The sequence below is a fragment of the Struthio camelus genome, chromosome 1 (genome assembly GCF_040807025.1).
Source record: "Struthio camelus isolate bStrCam1 chromosome 1, bStrCam1.hap1, whole genome shotgun sequence".
NCBI lineage: Eukaryota > Metazoa > Chordata > Aves > Struthioniformes > Struthionidae > Struthio > Struthio camelus.
This window is the reverse complement of record NC_090942.1, coordinates 25,671,113-25,698,401: the sequence shown is the minus strand read 5'-3', so window position 1 is coordinate 25,698,401 and position 27,289 is coordinate 25,671,113. Positions and strand designations below refer to the sequence as shown.

At 40.1% G+C, this 27,289-nt stretch overlaps 1 protein-coding gene across 2 annotated transcripts in view; it reads right to left on the bottom strand.

The window, feature by feature from the left end:
• Nucleotides 1-1,208: 1,208 nt before the first annotated feature.
• AASS (aminoadipate-semialdehyde synthase) overlaps nucleotides 1,209-27,289 on the bottom strand; it is a 33,546-nt gene continuing 7,465 nt past the window's right edge. For both annotated transcript variants that reach the window (XM_068932193.1, XM_009687332.2), the window contains exons 8-24: nucleotides 27,146-27,273; nucleotides 26,825-26,973; nucleotides 23,545-23,667; nucleotides 23,284-23,395; nucleotides 22,681-22,740; nucleotides 22,525-22,592; nucleotides 18,523-18,644; nucleotides 13,450-13,579; nucleotides 12,377-12,487; nucleotides 10,934-11,042; nucleotides 10,335-10,475; nucleotides 8,315-8,482; nucleotides 5,923-6,018; nucleotides 3,425-3,540; nucleotides 3,164-3,252; nucleotides 2,666-2,842; nucleotides 1,209-1,822 (exon numbers count right to left, since the gene is read on the bottom strand). In XM_068932193.1, coding sequence (XP_068788294.1) covers nucleotides 1,704-1,822; nucleotides 2,666-2,842; nucleotides 3,164-3,252; nucleotides 3,425-3,540; nucleotides 5,923-6,018; nucleotides 8,315-8,482; nucleotides 10,335-10,475; nucleotides 10,934-11,042; nucleotides 12,377-12,487; nucleotides 13,450-13,579; nucleotides 18,523-18,644; nucleotides 22,525-22,592; nucleotides 22,681-22,740; nucleotides 23,284-23,395; nucleotides 23,545-23,667; nucleotides 26,825-26,973; nucleotides 27,146-27,273 — 2,018 coding nt within the window. In that variant the 3' untranslated portion in view covers nucleotides 1,209-1,703. The remainder of the gene's footprint in view (nucleotides 1,823-2,665; nucleotides 2,843-3,163; nucleotides 3,253-3,424; nucleotides 3,541-5,922; nucleotides 6,019-8,314; nucleotides 8,483-10,334; nucleotides 10,476-10,933; nucleotides 11,043-12,376; nucleotides 12,488-13,449; nucleotides 13,580-18,522; nucleotides 18,645-22,524; nucleotides 22,593-22,680; nucleotides 22,741-23,283; nucleotides 23,396-23,544; nucleotides 23,668-26,824; nucleotides 26,974-27,145; nucleotides 27,274-27,289) is intronic.

Sequence of the window (27,289 nt, the reverse complement as noted above, 5' to 3'; positions counted from 1 at the left end):
AGAAAACCCAAATCCTGAGTAAGGAGACGGGAGATCAAAACTCCAGCTATTGTTACGGCTACTTTTCCTACTGGGCAGAGCAATACCAGAAATTCCAGCCCCTTGTGACAGTGGTAATAGTAGTATGCTTTTCAGGAGGTAAAAAGCTGTGGGCTTATCAGCAAAGCACGTTTGTGAGCAAAACTGAAAGCAGCTTCCAGAATCAGTGATCAGCTTTAGAGAAGGAGAGCTCCAGACAGTCGCACAGGTCAGATGCTAGAGGAACTGGTATCTGAACGAAGCACTACACCTTGCAGACCTACCTGCTGGAAGTCTACATCATGCTTGCACTGCGAAGTGGGGTAAAAATCCCTGAGCTAAAGCCAGAGAAGTCATACTAAACTGGAAGGAAGCAACTGCTGTTTTGTCGGAGGGTGCAGCACTCGGGCTAATCAGCTCTGCCAAGTTCAACACTGACCTGATGCAGCAAAACTGCTGCTAGACCTGGGCTGGTGCAGCTGTGTAGCACAGCACTTTGCCAGTGTCCCGGGTCATTTGATGCTCATCAGCCTAGAGAGGTATTGCACTGAGTAGGATAGATAGGCTCCCAAATCAATAATTCAGAAGCATGACAGAAAAAGCACAAAAGCTAACTCAAAAAGCAATGATTTAAGCCTCTCAGCCTACGGCATTTCAAAGCTGTTTATACTACACAATCTATTCCCTTTGTACCAGTACTTGACCTGGACTAGGCAAACAGTGTCAGTTGAAAGAGTAAACGTTATTTGGAGGGGCTTCTAAGCATACAAACTGCGTCGTATTCAAGAACGCCCTTCCTAGCTGCAGAGTTAAATGCTAATGTGCTCTCTAACAACAAAAAGCAACATGTAACAGTAGTTATTTCAACATATTGCAACCAGCTTCCACTCTGTAATGGGAAGGGTATTTATTTGTTGTCATTTTAAACTTCATCCCTCCTCCAATTAACTTTAAGTTTACATACATACAAGATGGATTCCACAGATATTAAGGTCTAGGTTTCAAATATTAACAACTGAACATTTTAAAGATTTAACAACATCTTATTTGCTAATTTTGCAGAATTTCTAAATTATTTCTTGCATATTGGGAAGATGTTCACAAATACCGTTAAAGTCAATGGTATAACAAGATTTAAATTAAATATCACTTTTGTCTCTATTATTTTAACAAATGATGTATGCCACATGAATAATCAAATTGAACAGAATTTATTAACCAGAGTTTTTCTTCACACAAGAATCCACTGCTTTTCCCTTTCAGCTGAATTTTGTCTTGACAATAACCCTATATGCTCAGAGGATAAGCTCTATCAATTAAAAAACTCTCCTAAGATATTTCTTATCAGGAAAGATCATGATTAAAACATGAACATGACAGTAAGACAGTCAAAGGCTTTAAGGATAGCAAAAGTCTCTGGCCACTGTCTGGCAGGTCCTCTTTAAAATTAGCAGTGCCAGTCAGCTGAATTAAACAAAGCCCCAATTTTGAAAGGAAAATACCACCATTTATGTGTCATTTATTAGTATATACAGTTCCTACATTAAAGTCAGGCAAGTGGTTTTATAGAAGGCATCATTTGTGTCTGAAACGGCAGCTGCTGTCTTTAACTGTCCAAGTTGAGATTCTTGAAGGGGGGCAAAAAACAGACAAAACCAAAATCAGGTTCAATCCATCGCTTCCAGTTATTGTTTGATAACGCTGTGAGTACTATATACAATGCCTTCTGCCCTAACGCGTTCAAGTATTGGTCCATAAATATTCTTTGTCAATGGTATAACCATGCCTTTGGCATTTATTTCACCTGAAGTAAAGACAGAAAAAAATACTGTTAAGTGCAAATACCAATTTGCAGTTACAGTGTAATATGCAGTTTTAGTGACTCAGGCTTTATGTTTGCTTCACAGAGCATCAGTACTGTATCACAAAAATAAGGAAAAAAGAGTTTGCCATAGATAATACAGTTTGAATTTGATTCACACAGCTGTGAAACTCCATGGTTTGATGAAGAGCACGACAGTTTCAAAAGTTATTTGTTATACAAAACAGCAAGAACAGAAAAATGAAAATACAGTTTTTGCTCATTTCAATTAGCTAGGAAAGGAAGGAAGATTCAAAGATTAAGAGCAAGAGAGGGAAAACCACACTATTTTCCTTAAACTTGGTGATGACCAAGCGGAGTATGCTTGTTTATATATATACACAACATGATCAGGTAATATGCCCCAAGCATAATAAATCAATCCGGAGAGTAGCAGTGGAAACAGCTAGGTTATGTAGCACTGGTATATTTTCACTTGCTTCACTGTGGGCTTGACCTCCTGAGAGAAACAGAATTGTAACCTACCATGCCAAAAGTCCTCTCTACACCACTGAAACACTTAAATCTAACTGAATAGAAATCTCTATAGATTAAGTAGTAAATTAAGAAGAGTGACTGAAATATTCACACCCAAACATGGAGATTAAACGCTCCTGTAAAGGAGACAGGAAAAGGCTGAAAATTTTGAAAAAATATCCAAACACTTCAGGAACACTAAACATCCAATTTCTCACTTTCTACAGGCAGGTAGATACAGAAAGGATTAAATACTGTTACTGAGGTAAGGGTACAACTAAATTAACTGAAGGCTGAACAGTCACTTACCATCTAGAACCATCTTAGCAGCAATAGCAGTGGGGTATCCTACTGTTTTAGCCATTGCAGAGTATCCGTTGCTATCACCATAGACAACCAGATCAATGAATTTCTCTTCCAAATGACCAGAAGGATGCCTGAGACCTATTTCATTTCTCATAACAATCATATCTCTCTCTCCAGTGCCTAAAAGAAAGAGATATATATTCATTACTTGCATTCTAATCATACCAAGAAGAGGTTCCTGATGAGCAAGGCACTATTCACACACATCACATACATCAGGAAAGTTACTTACAATGGAGATAGGGGCTATAAAGATGGATAAAATATGAAGGTGAAACAAAAACTGTAACAGGGAAACGAAAGGATAAATAAGGACAATGGAGAACATAATCATAAGACTTTAAGAAACGTAACATGCACATACTAACAAAATCAAGGTCATTAGGATATACTGGTTTGTTCCAGTCAAAATCATGAAAGAGAGCAGAATTTCTCACATACCAAAAGGCAGCTTAATCTCCATGTGCTTTGCAAGTGCCCCCACAATGGAATCTGCTGCTGGAACTGGTTCATCTCCCAGTAATCCTAACCTGGCAGAAGAAATGAGACAGACTGATACCACTGCGTATCAACAGCTTAGTCTTCAGCTCTGTAATTTCCCCAGGTTGCTCAGCATTAATAGCTTAACAGTTTTAACATGGATCAAACTGCGTCAGATTGCAAACTTTCTTTTCCACTTTAAAAATCACTGACACATCATACCATTCCACTGCCTCCAGCTGACTTTTGTCCTTTCCCAGTTTGCTAAATACTGCTTCTTTAAGAGCACTGTACTCAGCAGAAGGCTCGATTCCAACCAGTTTGCACATGAGCTCTTTCTGTATTAAAAGGAAAAAAAAAAGTTCAAATAGCTGGTTATAGCTGAAGGCCTGACATCTCTTCCCACTCCTTTTCAGTCAGGGTTTCAAGAACCTACTGCTCCACTAAGGTCAGTTAATTTCCAGGATTTCTGAGAAGTCAGCCTACATGTATGGGGAAAGTGAGCTAGACTGAGATATTTAATCACAGCAAAGGAGAACGAGAATCTTCTTTTCCTAAAATACTTTGTTCTCACCCCTCAGCTGCTTGTTCCTACTTTTTAGTTATATCCCTTTTCTCTTAGGGAAAAAGGCACATATAAACCTACATAAACAAGGAACACTTGGAGGAAGTTAGCGTGAAAGGAAAGCCACTTGGAGATGGCCAGAGAGTCACGAAACTAAGGTTATCTATCAGCTGGTCTAGAAATGGAGGAAGCCCATTTCAAGGAAGGAAATGGACTGATGAGATGAATAAGGTTGTGGCAATCCTGGGAGCATTACTAAAAAACTTGCTGAAGATTTTTGTGCATATCTGAAGGGTATTTTGTGCTAAGAAAGTGCTAATTATTGCTTGCTTCAGTCACATTAAGACAGGTAATAAAAAGAAGCATTAGCAAGAAATGAAGCAAACAAGAACTGCAGAGTTGGTTCAGAAGCTCAGGTCCTCAGGCTGCCTGACTTACAGGGAAACTAAAAATAAAAGGCAAGGGAAATAAAAGTAAAGTATTAAGACGTAACAACATTGCTGAAACAAGCTTTTCAGTGAAACTAATGAGTTTAGATTTATTTCCACAGATTATGTGACACTATATCCTTGCTTAGTGTGGCTAGAACGTCAGGAAATTCTAACCATCTTTGCAAAGAAAACTTGAAGATATCAATCCTAAAAAAAATATTGTCATTCTTAAACTATTCCATGACGTGGGGGGCATATTTTGCAATTACTGAAACGGACACACTGCTGAAATGTCAGCCCAAACATCAATCCAAAAGCTCCTTGGAGTTTGGGAAGAGAAGCAACCCTCTCAGTTAGTCAGAGACAAGCTTCTTCACCTTGCTTAGTCTCTGGTTTTGAGAATACTCAACATTCTTTACTTGAAATAAAGACAACGTCAGAAGAATACTATGCTCCTCTCAAACCATCACTCAGCATAAACCTGGTATCTTTTTCCAAGTAAATGCTGATCAAAGCACAAGGAAGGAAAAAGAAGATAGATCTGAATTTTTTGCTTTGGTCCAAGTAGTAAACAAAGCCACTCTCCCAGAACTTTGCAAAATGAACGAAGAATTTCTCACGAGAAACAGCAAAGCAGAGACCTGATAAGTAGCAAGCTCTTTGTAAGTGCAACTCTCTACCTCATACTGTAAAATGAAGTTCCCTGCTCTGCCTATAAAGATAGCAGAGATGTTGATTGTCAAATGCTTTAGCAGCACATTATAGGAGTCATAGCTTGGCTGCCTCAAGTCAACTCTCTTTTCTACTATGTTCTGTGGTGAAATTAAATTATTTTTGAAGCCCACACACATCATAAACAAAGCTCTAGGGGTACACAGCTTTGACAAAACAAAGGCAAAGCAAATCCAAAATTAAAATTTTTCCGTGAAGAGCATGCACTTCCCCCCCAACAATGGAAAGTGATTAAAAACTCTATTTGCTCTTTCTAAATGTCTTTTTAAAAGAAAAGAAAAAGAAAAGAAAATGACTAAAGTCAGGACTGTGAAAGAGTTAAAGTCAATTTTATTCTCTAACTGCACTTAGTGGATCCCTGTGACTGTGCCCATCATTCTTTCACAAAGTATTGCTCACAGGTAACCCGAAACATAAGGGAAGAACAAATTTTGGACAAGCTCCCTGGCTGGTGCATCTCGGATTTCATTAAAATGACACAATTTGCTTGAACCTGTATGTATGTCCAGGTGACCACTTGCAAAGTCAGTGGAAAATATCTCTGAGAAAGCAACCTAAGAGACAACAAAGATTTTGCAGAACTAATGGTATTAAGGTGAAGTGAGGCATCTGTAAGCAAGAAAGCAGAGCAAGAAAATACTTGCACCGAGTTTTAACAGAAAAAAGATTTTCATGCACATTTTCATTGAGGCATGATTTCTTATTTCTTGATGCTCTAACAAACACGGTTACAGTGAAGCTCATGGGCCAATAACAATATGGATGCTACCAACTCACAGCATCAAGGGCTAGATTCTAACTAGCAGAAAATTTAAGATAATTCATAAAAATGTTGGAATGGGCCTCTGGAGCTCCTCTAGCTCCATGTCCTGCTTGAAGTAGGACTATCGCCTACTCAGTCAAGCACTCAGTCAAGACAGCCAAGCCTAGCAATATGAAAAATATTATTAAAATAGAGAAAATCAGATAATCAGAGTAAATCTTATACTCACCCAGGTTAGAGGTGGTGTGGCTGAGCTTAGCAAAGGATAAGGATCTGGGTTAATTAATCCTAGTTTTACAAAGCCTCCCATAGTTTTAGAATATCCCTGAAATAAAAGAATAACATAGTTACAAATCATAGCTACTTGAAACTGAGGTAGACATTTCTCCTTGGTTTCAGTGTAGTGGTGGATAACTACCACGGTAGTGTAGTGTAGTGTTAACTGTTGTTCTCATGGGACGATAGCCATAACAACATGATGCCAACAGATTTATTGCCTCAGATGGGTACCTTCTCCAGCCCCTCCACCCCCCATGCTTTTTCCAATACCATGTTTAATGATTTATTATTATTCTGCAGTCAATACTTCTACCGCAAGCAGCACTGACTGACGAGCTCAAAGGGCCAAGCTGATCAGCACTAGTCCGGGCTAAAGAACATCATTACAGATAGGGTTGTATCAGCCAGCTGGCCCATAAACAAACTACTGAAGCCTGAGGCCCCAAGTCTGGACTCAGCTCACCCCAGTTTTGCAGCAGTGTAATTCTATTGACATGAGATAAACTAATTGCAAGATCAGAATTCCTAGAATCACATGTGTCAGTATCTTTTTCTTCAAGAATAGCAGAGAGACAACCAAGGCAGAAGTGAAACTGTTTAAGAAGAATTGGGAGGGACAATAGGCTGCATGATAAAAGAAGTCTCTACTGGTTTCTGTTCATTTTTGTTTGTTTCTCATTAACAATAACAAGGGCACTCCCACAAGGCTGCTGTATAACTGAAAATATTTACATGTAAGTGACTAGAAACATGGTAAAGAATAGGATAGTGGAAATAAAGGACACTTGGAGAGGGCTAATTATAATTAGGGGCCACTTCCACCAGCACGAGGCTATTAGCTCAGATGGCCATGCAGTCACATCCCTCTGTGACACCTCTTTTTAAATTGACTCCATCAGCTCTCTGAACTCAGTCTATAAAAGGCACTCAGGAGAAATGTGAGCACCTACACTGAACGGATAGCTCTCTGCTCAGTGAGAGCTGTCTACGCAGAGGGCCAACATTGACCTCTGCTCTGCTCAGCATCACATTCAGCCTGCATGTACCACACTGGTAGCGACATGGAGAGCTCTTCCGCATGACGCTGCCAGCATCACCCCAACCCCAAGTGATGCTTTTGGGGTTTATAAAACAGCAATATCCACAGAAACATCTCTCTTGCAGCACAGCTGGTAACACCTTTTCATGCCACTCTGCCATTCTTTTCTCTTTGTGCTAACACTTACATAAAAGAAGAAAATTTTACCAGGCATCAAATGGAAGAGTAGATACTGTCATATTAAGACTTCATGATGAGATAGATGCCTTCCACATATTTTTAGAGCTTCTGAACAAGAGATTGTATCTAGACTGACAAAAAGAGGGCTACTGCAATTTGTAGCCCTTATTCCCCCACATCTGCCTTCCATCTTCTTTTGGTAAGTAATCCTCCCTTCCTCCCCCAAAAAAGGAAAAATCCATTTTGTATTGCAACAGAGCAATTAAGACAGAAAAGATAAATACATCTTTCCTCATGTCATGCACAAAACAACAATAACTTAAACCTTAACATAAACTTTAATTTTACAGACATATCAAGACATCCATAAAAGCTGTTTCAGCTTTTTAGAAGACTTATTCTCTCTTAGCATATACTGATCAGCAAAATAATAATAAAAAAGAAACCTAACAACTTGGAAAAAACAAACAAAAATACAAGTTTGATTCTCTTTTATGCAACTAGCAAACGGAGGGCTAAAACCCTGTCTGCTATAAGGAAAATACATTAATCTCTTAACGTTTTGCCTGACTGACCAAAATGTCAGTGAAATGACCAAAATGCTCTCGAAATTCAAGATTTCCAGTTACTTACTGAAAAGCTCTTTCAGTTTCTTGGAAAAACACAATTTTGTTAGATTTTTACATTATGTTTTCCATAAGAACATAATTAATTAAATTATAAATTAAATCTTGTATCAACTTTAAGAGCCTGAATTAATTCTTAAAAATACATACTATCAACACATATTGCCTCACACAAACCCGTCCAATTTTTCTGTCTTCTATTGATCTGTCACCAAACACAGAGACAGAGGCGGGGGGAGGGAAAAAAAAAAGCAGGTACAGACTATGCAAGCAAACTGACCAGCTTACCTAAACTACCACAATTATTCTTTCTGCTTTGCAATAACAAAAAGCTCTTAAACACACGATGTAAAGCTATATCACAATTCTCCCTCAACGGAGACAGTAGAGAGGGCTCATAAATAGCAAATACAAAGCCATAAAAGGCTGAATTTTAAATGTAAATTTTTAGAGAAATGGCAATACTCATTTCTTGAGGAAAATAAGAATAAACTTACTTTGTATCTTAAGGTGCCTCTTAACAAAGTGTGAGCTGTTTGAATACCATATGGCTCAGCATATTTTGTACTGTCTCTGTTAGGAAAACCTTCCAGATTTAACCCAGGATAAAAATCCATCGAAGTAACAGAATCCAGTAACGCTCCTCCAGCTTGAATAGTGACAATCTGAATTTTATGAAAGAACAGAAATATTGTTTCAAAGTGCTGTAATTTAATTTACTTCTACAATAGGAAATACAAAGTGTGCTTCTGGGACAACCAAAGGATTAATCTAAATAAAGCAGTAGCACAAGAATTTAAGCTTATTTTGTGATGAAGGCGCATGCATCATGCCAACCATTTACTAACCAAAGGGCTAAAACAAACAACTTCCTTCTTGCGCACCATATTAATTCCTGCTGCTCTTATATGAAGGCTGCAGGTTCCCATTTCACTTACATCATGTAATTTGGGAGTGAATCCTTCAAACTACACCAGTTTGAAGGCATATTCCACCCACAGGTTCCCTGCTTTTATGAACAATTTTTTTTCTTCTTTTTTGGAGGAGGAGACAAATGTAAAGAAAAGTTCTCCTTTTTCTTGAGACTAAAAATAAATCAAGCGATATCACACTGGTACAGAATTGCTGCCCATCTGTATCTTTACCTGCAGTTACAAAGCATGGAGAGAATGTGCTGCTGACGGGAAACAAAAATAAGGTTGACTAGTTCTATTACCGCTACCAACTAAAGCCTTGAACCCTGCTTCCTTCAAGCAGCTGATGCATAGATCTGCTATGCAGCATCAATACAAACTCATTTTGCGGCTTCTGAGCAAAGGGACAAGGTTTCCTTCTAGAAGGCAGACTAAAGCAACCACGTCTGCAGCAATGCCCTAAGATCTTATTGTGTTTGTCAGGCAAGAGACAAGTGTGGAAGAATCCTGCACAACAGTCAAAGACTACTAAGGATTTAGGGAAGGGAGGAAAAGCTGCACCATTTACTGGCAAGCTTACATAGTGTTCGCATAATCAATCATTCACACGTATGATCTAATTCTTCCTAGCAATGGGTGATGCAGGTCAGAATTAAATAAGAAACATTCCCACATTCTCCTAATAGACTGTTTCATCTGAAACTTATAGCGATGTGTGGGGTTTTTTTTTAACAAAGATCTAATTCACAATCCCTGAACCTCTCCTCCTTTCTCACTGAAGCAAGAACACTAGAGCATCAGAAAGTCATAATCAAGCATCTTTCAAAAGATTTCTCAGTTTCGCAAATTGAAAGGCTTAGATAATTAGCTATACTTTAGGGTGGCTAAACAAGGCAGTCTCCTTGACATTTTAAGACCCCCTCCTCAGTAACTACTCTGAACAAGTGCAAGTGATCTAACAGATGGGACTGGAAAGTAGAAATTTGATAATGGCTTGCAATAGCTTTGCACAAATCAGTTTTAATCTTCCCATAAAATGGATGTAATGACATTTGCTGGGTTACATCTATTCTAACAACTCCTGCCAGAACAGCAAAACAGAGCCTATATAAACCACCCTTCAAAGTCCACTCAGTGTCATCTGTTAACTTACTATTGGTATTAGAGATTATACCAAAGGAAAAGGAAATCAGGAATTTGCGAAACACTGTGCAAGTACAGAATGAAGCAATTTGGTTTACAAATTTGACTAGACAGAAAAGCAAATAGAAGGACACACTCTCACCTTTGTTTCACTGAGACAAAGACAGAGTGATTAAGTGGCAAAAGCAATATATGACAGGGATGGGAACCAAACCCAGAACGCTAATCTCAGTGCAATGCCTTAGTCATTCCTACTTGACATCACATTCCATACAGGAAGAATTAACCCAGCAGCAGCCAGGCACGAAGACACTCCAAACATGGACGTAAGTGATGTATGCAACTCTTTTAGGCAATTGATTGATTACCGGCTTAAAAGTAAACACATCACCTTACACTTCCTTAGCCCAGCACCAATTTCTTTGCCCACTTTTAAATAGAAATGTTTGGATTACTTCACCTCTCCATTTTTTAAATATGTGGCAGACTGAACCGTATTCAGCAACACTCCTTGTGGGCTCCAGCTGAACTTGTATCTCAGAGGATTGTCAGAGTACTCCGGAGCTGGCAGGCCACCACAGAAAGAAGTGTAGGATACAATCTGCAAGTGTTCAACAGCCAAGTCAGATTTGTCCACAGGAAGGAAACAAGGAACAGAAGGCAGTCACAGGAGGGAAGCAGTACAGAGCTGTCCTGCAGGGCTCTCCTTAGTTTTTAAATTTTCTGTTGACATTTTTCCCCAAAGGGCTAAATCAGACAGAAAATATGCAGATGGACAGGGGAAACCAAAATATTTTCACTGAGCAATGGCATCAATCTGACACATTGTAGGCACTGTACATAAAGGAGAAGAAACCAAAACTTACACTGGGGCAAAGCCCTCTTAGTTGATACGTTTTCATCAATTGGATTAATTGGCAATCAATTCCAAACATCAGAAAATACAAGGTCTCCAGAGTCCAAAACACCTCTATGACACGCCCATGAACTAGTTACCGCTACAGGAAAAACTTTACCATGAAAATCTTGGCAGAACTATTTACCAGCTGTTAGCCTTACCGTAGCACCAACTTCTTTTGCCTTGTCAATACATTCCTTTGCCAACATATGGTCAAGACCAGGATCCAAACCCATTTCGCTGATAACTGTAATACCAGCAGCTTCCACGCTAAAAATAACAGAAATGCAGTATTGTCAGAATATTCAGTATTAAAGGCCTTCTGTTAATGAAATCTGTCCAGCAAAGACCCAATAAACCTGAAAATTCTGGGCTCTGTCTGCAGCTTATGAAAAAAACAGAAGCAGATATTAAAATCTGAACAGTTCCAATTGTCTTAAGAGTCAGTGTATCCTCGGTTTCTCCCAATTTGGCATAACATCTAGGGGCTGTTGGAAAAGAGCTACCAGCTACTCTGTATCCCAGAATCTCCTGCATGGTATCATAATGCATGAAGGTAGCTATGCAGAGGACAAAACAGGGCTAGTCATAATAGCCCTAAACAGCCCCTGGGAAGGGATAGGCAGACTGCTAGGACTTATTTCCCAAATTGTAAGCATTTGATTTTTTTTGTTTATAGTCCTCTAAGTTCCCAAAGCAGATCACCTACCATCACAAACTGAGATGATTTATTTTAAAAATCACTTTTGTATTTTTATAAACGAAAGCTGTCTTGCTTCTTTAGAAAACCCTTCGGCATTACAGCAAAGAGCGGAGGAGATGCCCCTGAACCTCCGCCATTGTTTGCAGCATCAGGTCTCCACCTGTCTAACTTTCTTTGTTTTATTATTTGCAGACACACAATTTATCAGATTGCCATCTCTGTCACTCAAAGTAATTCCAGAGCTTTCAGTACTATGACTCAGAGGAACCTCGATGTCATTTCAGACAGATGTCCTCTTGTATTTATCAAAACACATTACCATTAACCACTAATACAGACATAGGAGAAGGATAAGCAACTTCCAAGCACATACAATAAGCAGGACAACAAAAATGTTACTAGTTAGAATTTGTCATCCATTTATATTTGGTGACAAAGTATTTGGTAAGCCTGTCGAAAAGAACTGGTATGAAGGAGGATGTCATTGTGGATACAATAAGCTAAGAATCAGTTTTCATGAGGGGAATATGAAGGAAGACAGACAAGCTTGCTGCATTGGTACAACAGGACAGCCCGGCTGCTCCTCCAAGTAGCACAACAGGGTTGGTGGAAGAGGGAAAGGCACATCGATATCGAATAAGATGGGGAATGTAGAACAGTATGTTCCAGCAGTTAGAGCAGTAGTCTGACCAGATTGGAGCATGCACTCACTTCTCTGTCTTGCCACAGTCTCCACGTGCAATTTTCCCTGAAGTTACTTAGTCTTCCTTTATAGAAAGGGAGAGAGACCGCAGACAACAGTAACTCACCAGAGGTGTTGCAAGCATAACAGACTGCAATATATTTAGATAATGCACCTAAGAAGGAAGGAAAATCTGGGAGATGCTACACTCATACCTACCTTTCCTGGAGTTCTTTCATAGCTGGTGTTAAGTAGCTGGCTGTTACCAAGTTCACTTTGTTATTAATACATTTCTTAGCAACCAAAGGATGTGCTGAATAAGGCAGCAAGCTACAAGTGAAAGAGAATCACGCAGCATCAAAATCCATCCAGTTACTTATGCTTTCACTGGAAAGACACTCACAAATGTTTTTTGTCTGCCTGTAAAAGAGATCTGCAATATTAGGTCTGCTATACCCGCCTTGCCCCGAGTAGTTCACACCTACACAAGTGAAATGCTACCCTATCAGAAGGGCATTGTGGTATGCACTCAAAACATGTTGCAAGGCAACCAGGGAGCCTTTCTTTAGATAACATCTTTTGTCACATTTCTCTTTGTTAAAAAAAAAAAAAAACACTGACCTCTTCTCAAGGCCACCTTCTAAACACGCATGTAGAGGTTCAGAAGATACAAAATGAAAACCACCCTTGAAAAAGTTTGCATTACAACGATTTGCTGAAGCACTTTGTGAAAAGCATGCTCTACTTGGAAAGAAAACCATACTCATGACATCTGTGGCAATAGGGACAACATGGCAAGGACTATAAAGTCATTTCCTCTCATATTTCAGTACCTGGAAGTAGATCTTTCTCAACATGAAATATAGGTGAAACAACCAAGCTGTCAGAAATTTGCCTCCTCTTGATACATGCAAATTCAATCACGAGCATACATATGCTGGTGGATGCAACTGGCCCATCACACTAAGAAGGCTGTGCAAGTAACAGGCAAACACTTCTAAAGAGACACTGCACTTAAAGTCCCTTTGAAAGCTCGTCTCTGATGTCCCTGTAAAGGACAAGGCAGTGGCCAGTTACATCTATTTACAGGAACAAACACGGCTCCAGTTCTTGGGCATTATGAATCTGTGGATTAGGGACACATAGGCTCCACCAAAAACTCTTGCAAAGTGAGGGCATTCACTAAAGGTCCTCCTTTACACAGTTACCATGTTGACTTGTGTCAGTGAACTAGGAGAAAGCAGCGACACGGCTCAGAGTTGAGCCTTCCGTGTTTTACTCAGAATTCTGACCTGATGACAAGGTCGTGTTTCTTCACCAAAGAGGACAGATTTTCCTCATGCTTAATGACATCCATATGGACTGCAGTAATGTTGCTATATTTTTTGGTCAATTCTTCAAGTTGTTCCTTCATGACAGATGCTGTTTTAAAAGTAAAACACATCAATCATTACCTAAAAATGAGGTTAATTCCAAAGCATTCCCATTGATCTGTGTAAAGATAGGCCTCAATTGTCCTATTTTAAAACATCATATTATCCAAGCTACCATGTAACAAATTCCATTCATCAACACTTACATTGCATGCACTCCTCTGCCACCGGATAATTGTGCTTTACACCCACCTCCTTCCACAGAGAAGCAGTTGCATGGACCCTTTCTTTTTACTAACAGCAGAAGAGAAATCAGGCATAAAGCACGTTACTTTCCCTAATGTAGTTCAAATTTATTATCAATTACCAGTGTCAAGCCAGAGAAGCTATAACTCAAGAACAAGGATCTACAAAGAATACTTACTTTCAGAAATAAAGAACTACTCACTGCTAAATTGTATAACAAGAACAGACTCATAACCAGTTAGTAGCATTGTGGGAGTGCATAAAACTAACAAAAATTTTAACTGCAACCATTAACAAAATTTTCCTCCTATAAGCAGGCTAGGTCAACACAAATTATCCAAAAATAGAATTCATCCCCCCCCTTTTCCACTGTTATGCAGAAGTAGGTCTAGGGCGCATGATAAAGGAGGACCAGTAAATCTATCTTTGTGCATTAGGACAGTCCAGAACCCATTCATTTGCATGCATCACAGGCACATGTCCTCCAGGCACAGTTTTCTACAGCACCACTGTCTGCATTTGCCAGGAATTCTGTAACCGAGCACCCATGTGCTGGGAAGACAGATTAACTAAACAGAAAGAAGCACACACTCACATGCAACTGTTGCTATGGACAGAGAAAAAAGTCCACTCAATGAATATATCTCTTTTAAGAAATGTGTCACGGAAGTGTCATTAACCAGTCACAAAAAACCAGCTCTCTTACTGTAGAATAGGCAGGGCTGTGTTCCACACCAAAAGCATACTCCCAGATCTTTAACTCTGGCCCCTCATGACAACTGTAGCAAGGCAAATTCTAAATTGTAAAAACATGCATACGTTGTAAAAAAGTGCATAGGTTCAGTCGTTAGTATCACTGATGAACATCTGCTATGCTTTGGTAACTGTCTAAGCACACCGAAAAAAATATTACAAAGTTTTCAAAGAAAAGTGACCAAGCCACTGATGCAGGGGGAGAACCAGGTTCTCTCTGAATCCTTAGAAATGCACCCCATTTTGGATCTAAAAGCAGATCAGTAAAGAAAGTATTTGAGGGTGAAGAATGCAAGTAACAGTCACACAAGTGGGGCATTAGGATGCGAACTATTAGGCTGGAGAAAAATCTTGTTCAAAGATCACAAGGTGGTGGCAAGAGCTGCAGGCAAGACTAATACTGATATAGGAGAAGGTGGCTTATCTGGACTAAAACAATGCAACCACACAAGGTCTGGGAAAAACTAAATAAAGAGAAGTAGCAGAAAATTGTAAGAGTAGCTCTATTATTCCCAGGCCAAAAGTACCACCAGCCCATTCAGGTAAATCAGCACTTTTGGGAGCACAGAGCGTTAGTGGAAAAACTGTGGTGGGCAGAGTATCACAGAATGGATTATGTTGGAAGGGACCTCTGGAGATCATCTAGTCCAACCTCCCTGCTCAAGCAGGGACCTCTAGAACATATTTCCCAGGATCGCATCCAGACGGGTTTTGAATGTCTCCAGGGAAGGAGACTCCACAGCCTCTCTGGGCAACCTGTGCCAGTGCTCGCTCACCCTCACAGGAAAGCAGCTTTTCCTCAGGTTCACATGGAACTTCCTGTGCTTCAGTTTCTGCCCGTTGCCTCTTGTCCTGTTGCTGGGCTCCACGGAGAAGAGATTGGCCTCATCCTCTTGACACCCCCCCCAGATACTTGTACACATTGATCAGATCCCCCCTCAATCTTCTCTTCTCCAGGCTGAACAGGCCAGCTCTCTCAGCCTTTCCTCATGGGAGAGATGCTCCAGTCCCCTCATCATCTTTGTAGCCCTCCGCTGGACTTGCTCCGGGAGTGCCATGTCTCTCTTGTACTGGGGAGCCCAGAACTGGACACAGTACTCCAGGTGTGGCCTTCCCAGGGCTGAGTAGAGAGGGAAGATTACCTCCCTCGACCTGCTGGCAACACTATTCCTAATGCACCCCAGGATGCATTAGGATGCATTAGGATGTGGCCTTCTTGGCCGCAAGGGCACATTGCTGACTCATGTTTAACTTGTTGTCCACCAGCACTCCCAGGTCCCTCTCGGCAGAGCTGCTTTCCAGCGGGTCAGCCCCCAGCCTGTACTGGTGCATAGGGTTATTCCTTCCCAGGAGCAGGGCCTTGCACTTGCCTTTGTTGAACTTCAGGAGGTTCCTCTCCGCCCACCTCTCCAGCCTGTCCAGGTCCCTCGGAATGGCAGCACAGCCTTCTGGTGTGTCAGCCACTCCTCCTAGTTTAGTATCATCAGCAAACTTGCTGAGAGTGCACTCTGTCCCTTCCTCCAGGTCATTGAGGAATACATTGAACAAGACTGGACCCAGGACTGACCCCTGGGGGACACCACTAGCTACAGGCCTCCAACTGCACTCTGTGCCACTGACCACAACCCATTGAATTCTGCCATCCAGCCAGTTCTCCATCCACCTCACCATCCACTCATCCAACCCACACTTCCTGAGCTTGCTTATTAGGATGTGATGGGAGACAGTGTCAAAAGCCTTGCCTGATCAGAAGGATTAGGCAAAGCAAAAAACTTTAAGGAGGAGAGAAAGAGAAGCAAAGTAGGAGTAACAAACAATCAGGAACTCTATAAAATCCCACATACAGCACTACAGCGCTATAAAACCAAGGCAGCACTTTTCTTTTTCCTGTTTATTTGGTGGAAAATCACACAACAGGCTTGATCTTCACGCTCTTGATTTGGGAAAGACATCACCCCTTGGGTCTACTGACCCTTACTTAAATGAGTCATCCAGTGGTCTACTTGACAGAATAGGGATTTGCAGGATGAGGTCAATAGTGTGAAGGAGTAAACTAGAACATCAAAAACACACTGCAGTGTCCTAGCTCTATTAAATTACTGCAGGCATTCACTGGGCCTACTGTAGGCTCATCAAGTTGTTGGAGAAACAGTGTGCATCTATAAAGGCCTGCCCCCCCCCCCAAAAAAGTAAAAAGTAATTCCCTCCTCAAAAAAGTCTCTTTCTTTGCATGTTTATGTCCTCATTTGAAACAGAACAATCAATTAGCAATAGTCAAGTAAGGCAGAAATAGAGTCCCTGCCTCCCTCCTGCCTCTACTTGCTCCTTCCTATTTTCTTGCTTGTCTTGCCATTTGCACTTACATTATAAAGAAAATGGAACTGGAAAAAGTGATACAGGTTAAAACCAACCAGTATTTGCCATATGTGACTGAAAGTTAAATGGATTCCTGTCCTGGCTCAGCATGCAGCCACAAAAACACCAATGCCAGCACAAGGAATGCAATGGGAACATAGCCAGGAGGAAGGAGTGGCCAAGAAAGGCAGCAGGTAGGGCAATGGCTTGCAGAGAAGTAAAAGCATCTGTGCCTCTAAGTTAGGGTCTTGTTTCCTTATACCCCTTCCAAAGTCTAAGGGAAAAAATATTGCCAGAGGGTGATTCTTTCTACCCTACCAATCAACTTGTGTGTAGGAAAAAAAGCTCTACAAACTCAAAACAAAAAAAGTTAAGTGAAGTTTCCTGATTAAAGTTTTTAGTCAAGGGTTTCAATCACTTGGATCTGAAATGGTCTATCCTAACAGCAGGGAAACAATGTGGCACTGCGAGGTGCATTTTTCACTTTCTTCATCCACTAACCTGCTGTAAAACATTAGACAAGTAACATTATTTTTGTGCCTTTTTCCTTCCCAGCCTTTTTTTCTTTTTTTGCACTGTTGAAACTGCATGTTTTTAACTTATCCAGATAAGAGGCAGCTGCTATGTTTGCACAGTGCTTGGCAAAACAAACGTACAGTTCACCTGATTTCCCTTAGTGGTACTGTATTGCAGGGGCTGGATGCAGCCACCTGGCTGATGAGGGGATGAGCACTGCGCAGTGCTGTAATCCCTCCCTGGTCACCACATCACGCAGTACTAGTGACACAGGTGCAGCTTCCCCAGAGTGCACCTCTACTTCCTAGGAAATCTATTCCTTGAAGTAATTAGTACCCTGGTTATCATCTCAAAGGGTAACAAAAGCAGCAGAGTATGAAAGTAGCATGGAGGAAAAAAAAAAATGAAATAAAACAACAAAAAAACCCTTCAAATCAGCAGAAACACAAAGGTAAGTTTCACAAGAAGCCACTTCCCTTTAAAGTATCTTTCAGGTAATACAGCTTGCTTTTTAATTCTGAAGTCACAGCGTTGGGGTAAAGTCATCATTATGGGTACAGAAAAGTGCTTTGGAGATGTCCAGCATGAAATATGCTACAGATAAAACCAAGACAGAGTATAAACAGGCAGCCATGTAGGCACATGTTCCCAAGGTCAGGATCGGAGGGAGGTTTACTGCCACAGTACTAATCAGGTCAACAGAGGAAACTCCACTCATACAGACGCCTATAAAAATAACTTCATCTTCTTGTTGTGTTAGGCTGAAAACACAACTGAGCACCAAAGAGAGAGATTGACTAGCTACAAAAAGCAGTCACAGGCCCAAAGCAGGTTAAGTTAGATGGAAAAATACTTCTTTCCAACTTGCCTATCAGCAATACATGTAGTATTTCATGCGGCTATGTGATTTTCAAATTGATTATATAAATTATAAATGTTCAGGCAAGCATGCAATCTTTTTCTGCAGTACACAACAACAAAGATCTTCTTTAACTATTCTCAGAATCAGCTCTACTTAATACTTATGAGAAAGATTCTGGCACACTAGTACAGGTTGAAATAAGCCCATATAATACATGAAAAACAATTTTTCAATCAAAAGCAAAGTGAAATCTTACGTACCAACTGTGATGTCAACACTGGAATCTCTAGTGAGATATTCTAGTACGGGGCCAGAAACATAGCCAGATCCAAGTAACAAAACCCTCTTCTTATTATCCATGTTCAGCGACTGAGTATATTCCCTAGGAGGTATTACAGGCAAAATTAAAAACCATACAGAAGGAAGAAATAGCAAGTCGCTAAAGCTGACAAGTAAGTATGTTTTAGTAAGTCTACAAACTAAGAGCTCTATTCAGACTAAGAGTCAAGTTTTTGGCTACCTAATCCAAGATCAGTCAATCATTGCTTCCATTCTTCTTTTGCCTAAGTTCTAGTTCCCTTCTTCTAACATAATCCAGATCAATTCCATCAATGGTTCCACTGCTTCTCCAGTTGCTGCTGGCTGTTCTACATATTATTACTCAGTTAGCATTATATTTTCCCCAATCGCCAAATGACTGTAACCTGATCATATGAGGACCACTAAGCTGTCTGTGTCATGCTGGGCTGTCAGAAACGTGTTCCTGTCTGCACCTTGCTCCCTTTACACCATGGGTAACTGCTAAGCTACATGTAACCATGCTGGTGAAAGCACATTTTGGTTAAGTTATACTAGGTTCATATTAGCCCATCATAGGAACATACAGAGATAAAAAAAATAAACAAAGACAATAAATACCCAGTTAAGAAATGCTGTTTAAAAACAAGGACTCAGATTTGACAACCATCAGTGTGTTTCAATCAAGTTTCTATTACTTTCCTAAATAATCTTAGAAGTAGCTCTCTTGTTGACTTTCAACATAAGTGCTCACACTAGACTGCCTTTCTTTTTGCCAGTCAGAAGAATATTGTTCAGCAATTAAGTATGTTCTCATAAATGCATAAATTATAACAGAAAAAGATGAAATTCTGGGTTTTTTTAAAATAGATTAAGGTTTTGGTTTTTTTTAACTTCAATTTGCATCAAGTTGTGAAACTCGGATTGTAATACTGTTTAAAGTATTTTCTTCACTATGCAAATAAAAGTATTTAGTAAATACAAATATGTTTGTTAAAGCAGTTCTTTTTATTATTGAAGCAAAGGAAGCTATTTATTGCCTTACTGTTCAACATAATTAATGGAGTTTAGGTTTTGATATTTTCCCCACCCCCTATCCTGAGAACTAATTTCAATAAATACTTAGGACCTCTGAAGGTATAGACCTATGGAAAGTTTCAGAAATGTGTAAGTAAGTTCCTTTATTTCCCTTTTACCCACTGAGAGTTTACATAGGCATATACTGCACTGCATAGAGAGAACTCTGGTCTGAGCTGACAAGCTCATGTCTGGTGTCCTTGGAAGGAGACTAACCATATCTGTACTAAAAACTGTTTGGCTTTGACACTTTGGGGGCTCTATATGGCAACCATAAATTTTTGGTTGTGTTTTTTCAGTTAAAAAATATCTGAAATAACAAAAGATGATGTGGCTGCCTGCTAGAGACCTAAAGCGTGGCATGAAGTACGTGGGGATGTTTAGAAAACAACACCTCAAACAACAGTGTTGAAATACTGCCCTGAGTGGACCCGAGTTAAATCAATACCAAATACATCTATACCATCTGTCTGAAGCACATGCCAGCCTATTAACTGTGTCTGAGTGCTTGTGAAGTTTGAATTAATCTAAAAAATTAAAGATTTTCCATCCTCCCTTCCTTGACTTTCAGGTTTAATTAAAATTTTTTTTAAAAAAAAGGTATTTCCTGTGAGTTCCTTAAAATCTGAATAGGATTTGAATAGGATTTACCAATTTATCACCCTTCTACCTAAATTATTATTATAGGTTACTGGACATTTTGATCTTCATACAAGTTTCATAATTTTAGAGGGTTTTTTTTTTAATGTTAAATTGTTGACTTAATCCATTCACAGAAGGCCTCCTAAACACATCATATCCTTTCATGCGACAAACCCAAGGACCTCCCTCCAACAGTCCTCCTACCAAGTCTAATAGAAAATCCTTCTCCACAACTGCAGCCCTCTTGGGCCAGGGAAGAGAAAGAACTTCTCTCTTCCCCTTACTTATAGGAAGCAGCTGTGGTATGCAGGTCCTTGGAGCAACAGTGTTGACAAAGGGAAGACCTCCTACAGAAAAGAAAGCTGGATTTTGCAGTCAAACTTCTTACTACCCTTACTTTTTTTCCAGTGTCCAGATCTGGAGCACATTTGGATCAAACAGAGCATTTCTGCTCCAAGACACGCAAAACAGGAGATGTCAAATGACCCATTGAGAGTGGGAACAGAATCTACATAGTCCTGGAGAGGAATATTTTAGACCATTGCCCACCCGCTTTATAATTTCAAATAATTCAGTTAGGTCCGTTTCTGAACAACAACACTGTTAATGGTATATGTCATTCCAGCTGTGGAAGAGGAACAGGCAGCCAGTGAAAGTGAAAAGATGGGGAAAAGTTCAGTAAGCAAACTACTCCTTATTTCTGGTGGCACTCAGACAGAACAGCTCATATAACCTGGCAATGCTGTGTCTGAAACGTTCCTGGATATTCACAGAGTATACGCATTTAGTCTAAATAGAGCCCTCAGCTACTAAACCAGACACAGTGTGATAGTTTGTTAAAGCAGTAACACAAGCTACATCATTCCTACAGGCTCTAAATAAGAGCCTATCTCTAGCTAAACCATCACACCTTTAAGCAGTAAGCTCCCTGCTTTTATCTGCGTTATTTCTAAACTTTGCTAAGTAAAGGGAAGGTAGTGTTAGCAGGTCTTGCTTTTTCTACAGCTAAGTGAGCAACACTAATAAACAACTAAACATCACATGCAACACACAGGTCTGCAGAAATATCAAAAAATCTACCCACAGAAAACCCTGCAGGAAGAAAGTCTCCAGATTCTCAGGGCAGTTCACACAAGATCATGCAAGTGGTTAGGGGGAGAGTCAAAAAAACAGATCACAATGCTGTGCAGAGAATAAGAACATTTGTTACTGAGTCAGCCTCTTGAGGTGGGCTGCCAAACAGCACTAGGCAAAAATAACTGTGAACTATAGTCTTTGAAAGCCAAATAGCATGTTTCTTTCTATGGAAAAAAGCACCTATAACTCATCATGCTGCAGTTCATAACCAAAGATTTGCCAAGGTTACGTTCCCCAAGGAAATTGAAGAAATTTGGCATGCAAGAGTCAACACACTATGCTTTTAGGATCCACTAGTGCACACAGTGCTTGTGGTCAGACTAATTTCAACTTCACATGACGTGTAGCAGCTGGCATTAACCAAGAACATGAAACCACAGGTATCCATTCATTGCAAAAATTAACATTCTTCTACAATAACCATAGGTAAACTATAGGAGTTTGTTAATAACAGGGAGGGAGGGGAAAGGGAAAGTATATCCAGGTTATTTATATTTTTGTTAGCTTAACTCAGCTTAATGCTACATCTTTCACACTACCACTGGGAGATAAATACTGAGACAAGATCAGGAAGAAGCAGTAGCTAAAGCTGTAGCTACAGCAGGAGTATAATGAAAAGCTAGAGGTTCTCACAGAGGTTTCTGAATACATCAGTCACAGAACAATGAAACACATCAGTAGAGTAAAACCTTCCCAGCACTTGAGCCATACTAGAAGAAACTGGTTTCAAGACATACTAGAGAGCCTTCTCCTTTCAGCCATTCCTCTCAAAGGACTGTATGCTATATGCATTTAGAAGGAGTCAAAAAGAGTAGAAGACTACTGGCATGTGGTTATTTTCTACCTCTAGTAAAACAATCTTGTTAAAATAAGGAAGAGGAAAACGATCAGTTTCTCAACTTCAGTATGACTTACTAACAATATACGCTAACGACCTAGACTGTATGGAGAAAGTACGAAATCATCAAGCTAGGAGACATTCAGACACAGTGCAAAACAGCAACATTCCACCAAAACACAAGCACAGATAAATGCAAAAGGGAAGACAGAATGCAGACAAGCTTATTTAAAACCCTGAACCAAAAAAACGTATGAAAGATATACGTTACCTGGTCTCCCTCAATTTCTGGATATATTCATACTTAGCTGTCAGTGAGCCATTGGATGCAATCACTGCCTAGAAATACACGAAACAATTTTTTTTTGGTGCCTGTATATTTTTAAAGTAGAGGAAGACAAACAGACAGCCAAATTGCAGAACTTACATCTCGAACAACAGATGAGTAATTCTGGCTTTCAAGAGGTTCTGAGCCTTCTGATAAAAGCTATGGAAATACATTATTTCAAATCAGGTCATTTTACTCCCCGTACTTTTTTCACAGCAAGTAAAATATCAAGATTTTAAGCAACGTTTAAATGCATGCAAAATGCCAATATCTTGTAGAGCTGAAATTCTACTGGCTCTTATCGGTATCATTTGAGTATTACAAATTACCGGAACTCAAACAGCAGTCTAACTGTGGCTGTTGAGTGCCCAAAAAGCCCTCAGATTTAGACACCTACTGCGTGGTCCAAGAACAACAGACTACCTGCCAGAGTGTGATTCCCTGTCTACAGAGAAGCCTACAGAAAATGTTCTTGACATAGGTCTCAAACATCCAGGTCACTTATGTCTCACATTCATATGTTGCTTTTTCAAAGTATTTCCTCAATACTTAAAAAGCTTTTTTTGTTGTTTTTTAATAACACAGAGTCAGTTATGTTCTACAGCAGATTCATTTTAAATGTATGCAGGAGACCAGAAAAACAACAACAATCAGAACAAAGTCTAAGTGTTTTACCTTCTTGTTGGATACATAAGATCTTACCATCTCTTCAATGTATGGGAAAAGCATATCGCCAAAATACTCTGTTGCTTCTATCGGAAGCTGCGCTGGCAGGTTGTCAATGGAACACATCAGAATCCCAGAGCCTTCAACACTGAAAGAAAGAAGAGGGCTCTAAATCGCTTCTCCTTGATCCGTGAAAGGTAATCACCTTCCATAAGTGTTTTAAATGCATGATTTTCAGTATAATGCTTCAATGTAAAAAATACAGAGGAAAGCAGTACAAATTAAAGGCTCTCCCACCTGTCATGAATAATATGCTGGTCAGCATCATACATACAAAATGGACTGTCAATTGTTGTACACTCCGTCATAAATTCTATAGATCCTCCAGTGTCTGCTGAAATGTCACATATTGCCAAAAGTCTAAAGTAATTAAAAAAAAAAAAGAAAAAATGAGTAGAGTACTATCCAAACTACAAACAAACATAGATATAAGAGGTCACAGGTCAACAGGAAACAAACTCGAAAAGATCCATCAGAATTGTAGTTTCATTCACCTTAATCAATTTAAGAGTCAGCCCAACACAAATAAAAACCTTCAGAAATGGAATGGAAACCTGGCCCTATTGTAGTCAGCCAGTACTTCACACCAACAGGACCCAAATGTCATCCATAACTTCTCAAAGATCACAGATCATTCACTTTTCCATCATTTTTTCCTAAATGTCAAAGCCAATCAAAGCAACAGTTTTGTCCTGGTAACAAAAGCTACAACCCACAACTCCTGCAAATGGTCTCACTTGGTAATGCTTAAATGGCTGGATAAAAGAAGACCAGAGAGCAAGCACTGGCTACCTGATCTTCTCACTAACTCACTATTAGCACAAGACTCAGCTTTGTCTTTGACCACACCAACAGCTCTCTCAGAGCATGGGCACAGTTGTGTGGACAGCTTATTCCAATGACTGCTCCCAAATAGAAGCATGGATGAGACTACAACAGGTTTAGCTGCCTTCATAGACCTCCAACTTTGTCTCCAAAGACTCCGTACCCTTGCCTCCCTGCCACACACCCTCACATCACATCTTACATCACAATACACACATACCCTCAACTTCGTGCTAAAAGCACACCTCTCTTGAGCACCGCAGCATGATTCTTGCACTTTTCAGGTGTTTAAAATGGAAAGACATATACCAATGTCTTTGGACATAGTATCACCAGTGAGGTTGATAAATGAAGCAAGGCTAAAAACCACGCAGAAAGGACATAGCTGCTCTGCTTTATGGAAAGTTGGCCCTAAGTAATGCATATACCAGCCAGGATCATCACCTGGTGCTCTTATTTAACATTATACACACAGAAATTGAGTACAGTATTAGAAAAAGTGGATCTACAGAGATCATCTAGTTATAAGATATCAGGAGCTATCACTATGATGCACGCTCACTGGGTTTACAAGAGAGGTTAGTTGAAGTTGAGGCCCTCAAATACAAAACTGTGAAACAAGTATACAAAAAAACCTCAAACCATGTCCAGTAACTACTGTCCATTAGCGGCATTTTAACTTATTCACCTCCCTATTCCATGTTAAATCTTTGTCAAGATCCATTGGCATTACTCCAAATCCTTTAGGATACCCTCTCAACCTGCCTCAGAACATGCCTATACTAACATGGCCACAATTTTCTTTTAGTAATTCTTTTTTTCTTTACTATGTAAAGAGGATTACTAACTTTGAGTTGCATGCCTAGATAGAGTCAAATCTGTATTTCAGGTCTCCCCAGGAGAATTCCTGAAATAGATTACAGGATATTCTGGGTAGAGACCTGCTCCCCTTTCACTGAATTTATGCTTCTCTGTGGTCAAGAAAGCAAGAACGATGAGATCAGAAGGATGAACGCAAAAGGAGTCTGATTTAATGTTCTGTGAATTGAGGCTTTTGTACGAAATGACAGACGACTGCCTCCCTTGGTTTAAGCTAATGACTAACTGACTAACGTAAAACAGAAATGGTTCTTGAAGGAAAGAGCCATAATCAGTGCTGCAGCTAAGGGCAGACACAGGCATGTACTTCTAATTCAGGCACACATTTGACAATTCTCCCCACACAGCCTGAACCACCAAGCAGACTAATTTATTCACTTCATCTACCACTGAGCTTTAGCCAGGATCCTCCCATCCAATACAGTAAGAAGTCAAACTGCCTGTTTTGCGACCTCTCTTGCACTCCTGACTGACCTCACTGAAATTAGATAGTGAAGAGCACATTCATCCAGATCAGTTGATACGGTGACTGGGAGGAGTGGACAAAGGAGTGGAGCCCTGTGTAACACAAAGCACCCTTAACTTCCGAGCCAGCTCTCCAATCTTTCCAATGAGGTCCCTTTTTTCTTTTTTTGTAGCAACTGCTCCCAGCTCTCTCACACACACACATCATACACATATCCCCAACTCTGCAGCCTATCCCAAACCTTTCAAACTATAACAAACCACATGTTATTACCATTATTACATCTGAAGTATACATGCAGCTCATCTCCACCCACATAAGTTTTCCCGAAAAACCTGCCTCTCTTCTCCAGCTATGTATGCATTTGTGGGGCTGGCTAGTCAGAGACCTCCTTCCAAATTCTGTATAGCATGTGCTACCAAGAGCTCCCTTTCATTACTCATCTGTCAATTCCCATGAGCTGTCACTATGCAATCCCCTGCTAGGAAAATTTCATCATCATAAATGAAAACAGAAAGAGGTATCTGCCTCCTTGGAGCTCACTGACAGCTGGCACAGGTGGAGCATTCACCAGCCTGATTCACAGCCTCTGGCTCCGCTCACTGCTAACACTTAAATTCTTCATTTATTAGGCAAATAGCTCTGGGAGAAGTGAGAGAAAGAAAGGTATAGACAGTTGGCAGACGGACAAAGACCTGCTTCCTCACAAGGATATCTTGCTATTTTCTCCCAAAAGCCATCCCCAGGTCTATCTCTCAGAAAACTATCACACAAGGCTGTTAGAAAAAGCATGCGCCCCTACCCATTCCAAAAGGAATCTAACCCTGGACTTGCATCACACATTCCATCTTTAAAGCTATTTCAGACTGGGAAGCATTCCAGCTAAACCTGCTGCAGAAGTCAGAGGTGGTAGGGAACAGTTATGGAACTTGTACAAGCCAAATGACATAGTAGAAAGTACTTTATTTAACAAACTACTGATGCACAGAAAGTTCAAGCAAGAATGGTGCAGTAGGTACACTTTCCAGGTTCAGTACGCAGTTTTAATACTGTACTCTGCACAAGGATCTTTGGGAGAACTACCTTCGCAGAAAACAGCCAATATCTGTCAATTAGTCAATCATTTGTATGGTGATGATTGTAAATGTGATGCGGAAACTCCAGACCATGAAAACAAGATAGCAAAGCACACAAGAAGAAAAGCAGAATCAACGGGGCATTTTAAAACACGTAAGAGGAACAATGTAAGAAATGCAGTCATTTGCTAGATACTGTGATAAAAGTGCGTAGCATTACAGCTTAATCATGATGCTGCAGAATTGTTACTAGTGAACTGAGCTGCCTTACTTGTGTGGTAACTCGGGACAGCCCTCCGTTGCAACAGTAGCAGATTTAACTGGCACCAGCAGCTTCTGAGCATCCTGTCGACTTAACAAGCGAGGAGTATGTTGTTCCCAGTATATGCCGTTAATTAAACAAGTTGTGTAGGGTGCAATCTGCAAAGAAAGTTATGGATGCCTGATGCCTCATCTAGCACTTTGAGAAGTCAAAGGCACCTGATCCAGTGTTTAAAAATGAATGCCCTCTCAATCAAACGGTATGCAAAAGAGTAGTAACTACCACCAGTCTGTGGAAAACCTTTCATAAAAGAACCGAAGCGATGCTCACATCAGTGTTAAAACGAGAAGTATAAAGCTCTGGATGTTTTTCATAGTCTACTGGATCATACATTCCATCACGCTTCCTTACAAGATGATGGTGACGACTTAACACTGTCCCATAGACTTTTCTGAGGTCTGAGGTAAAAAATAA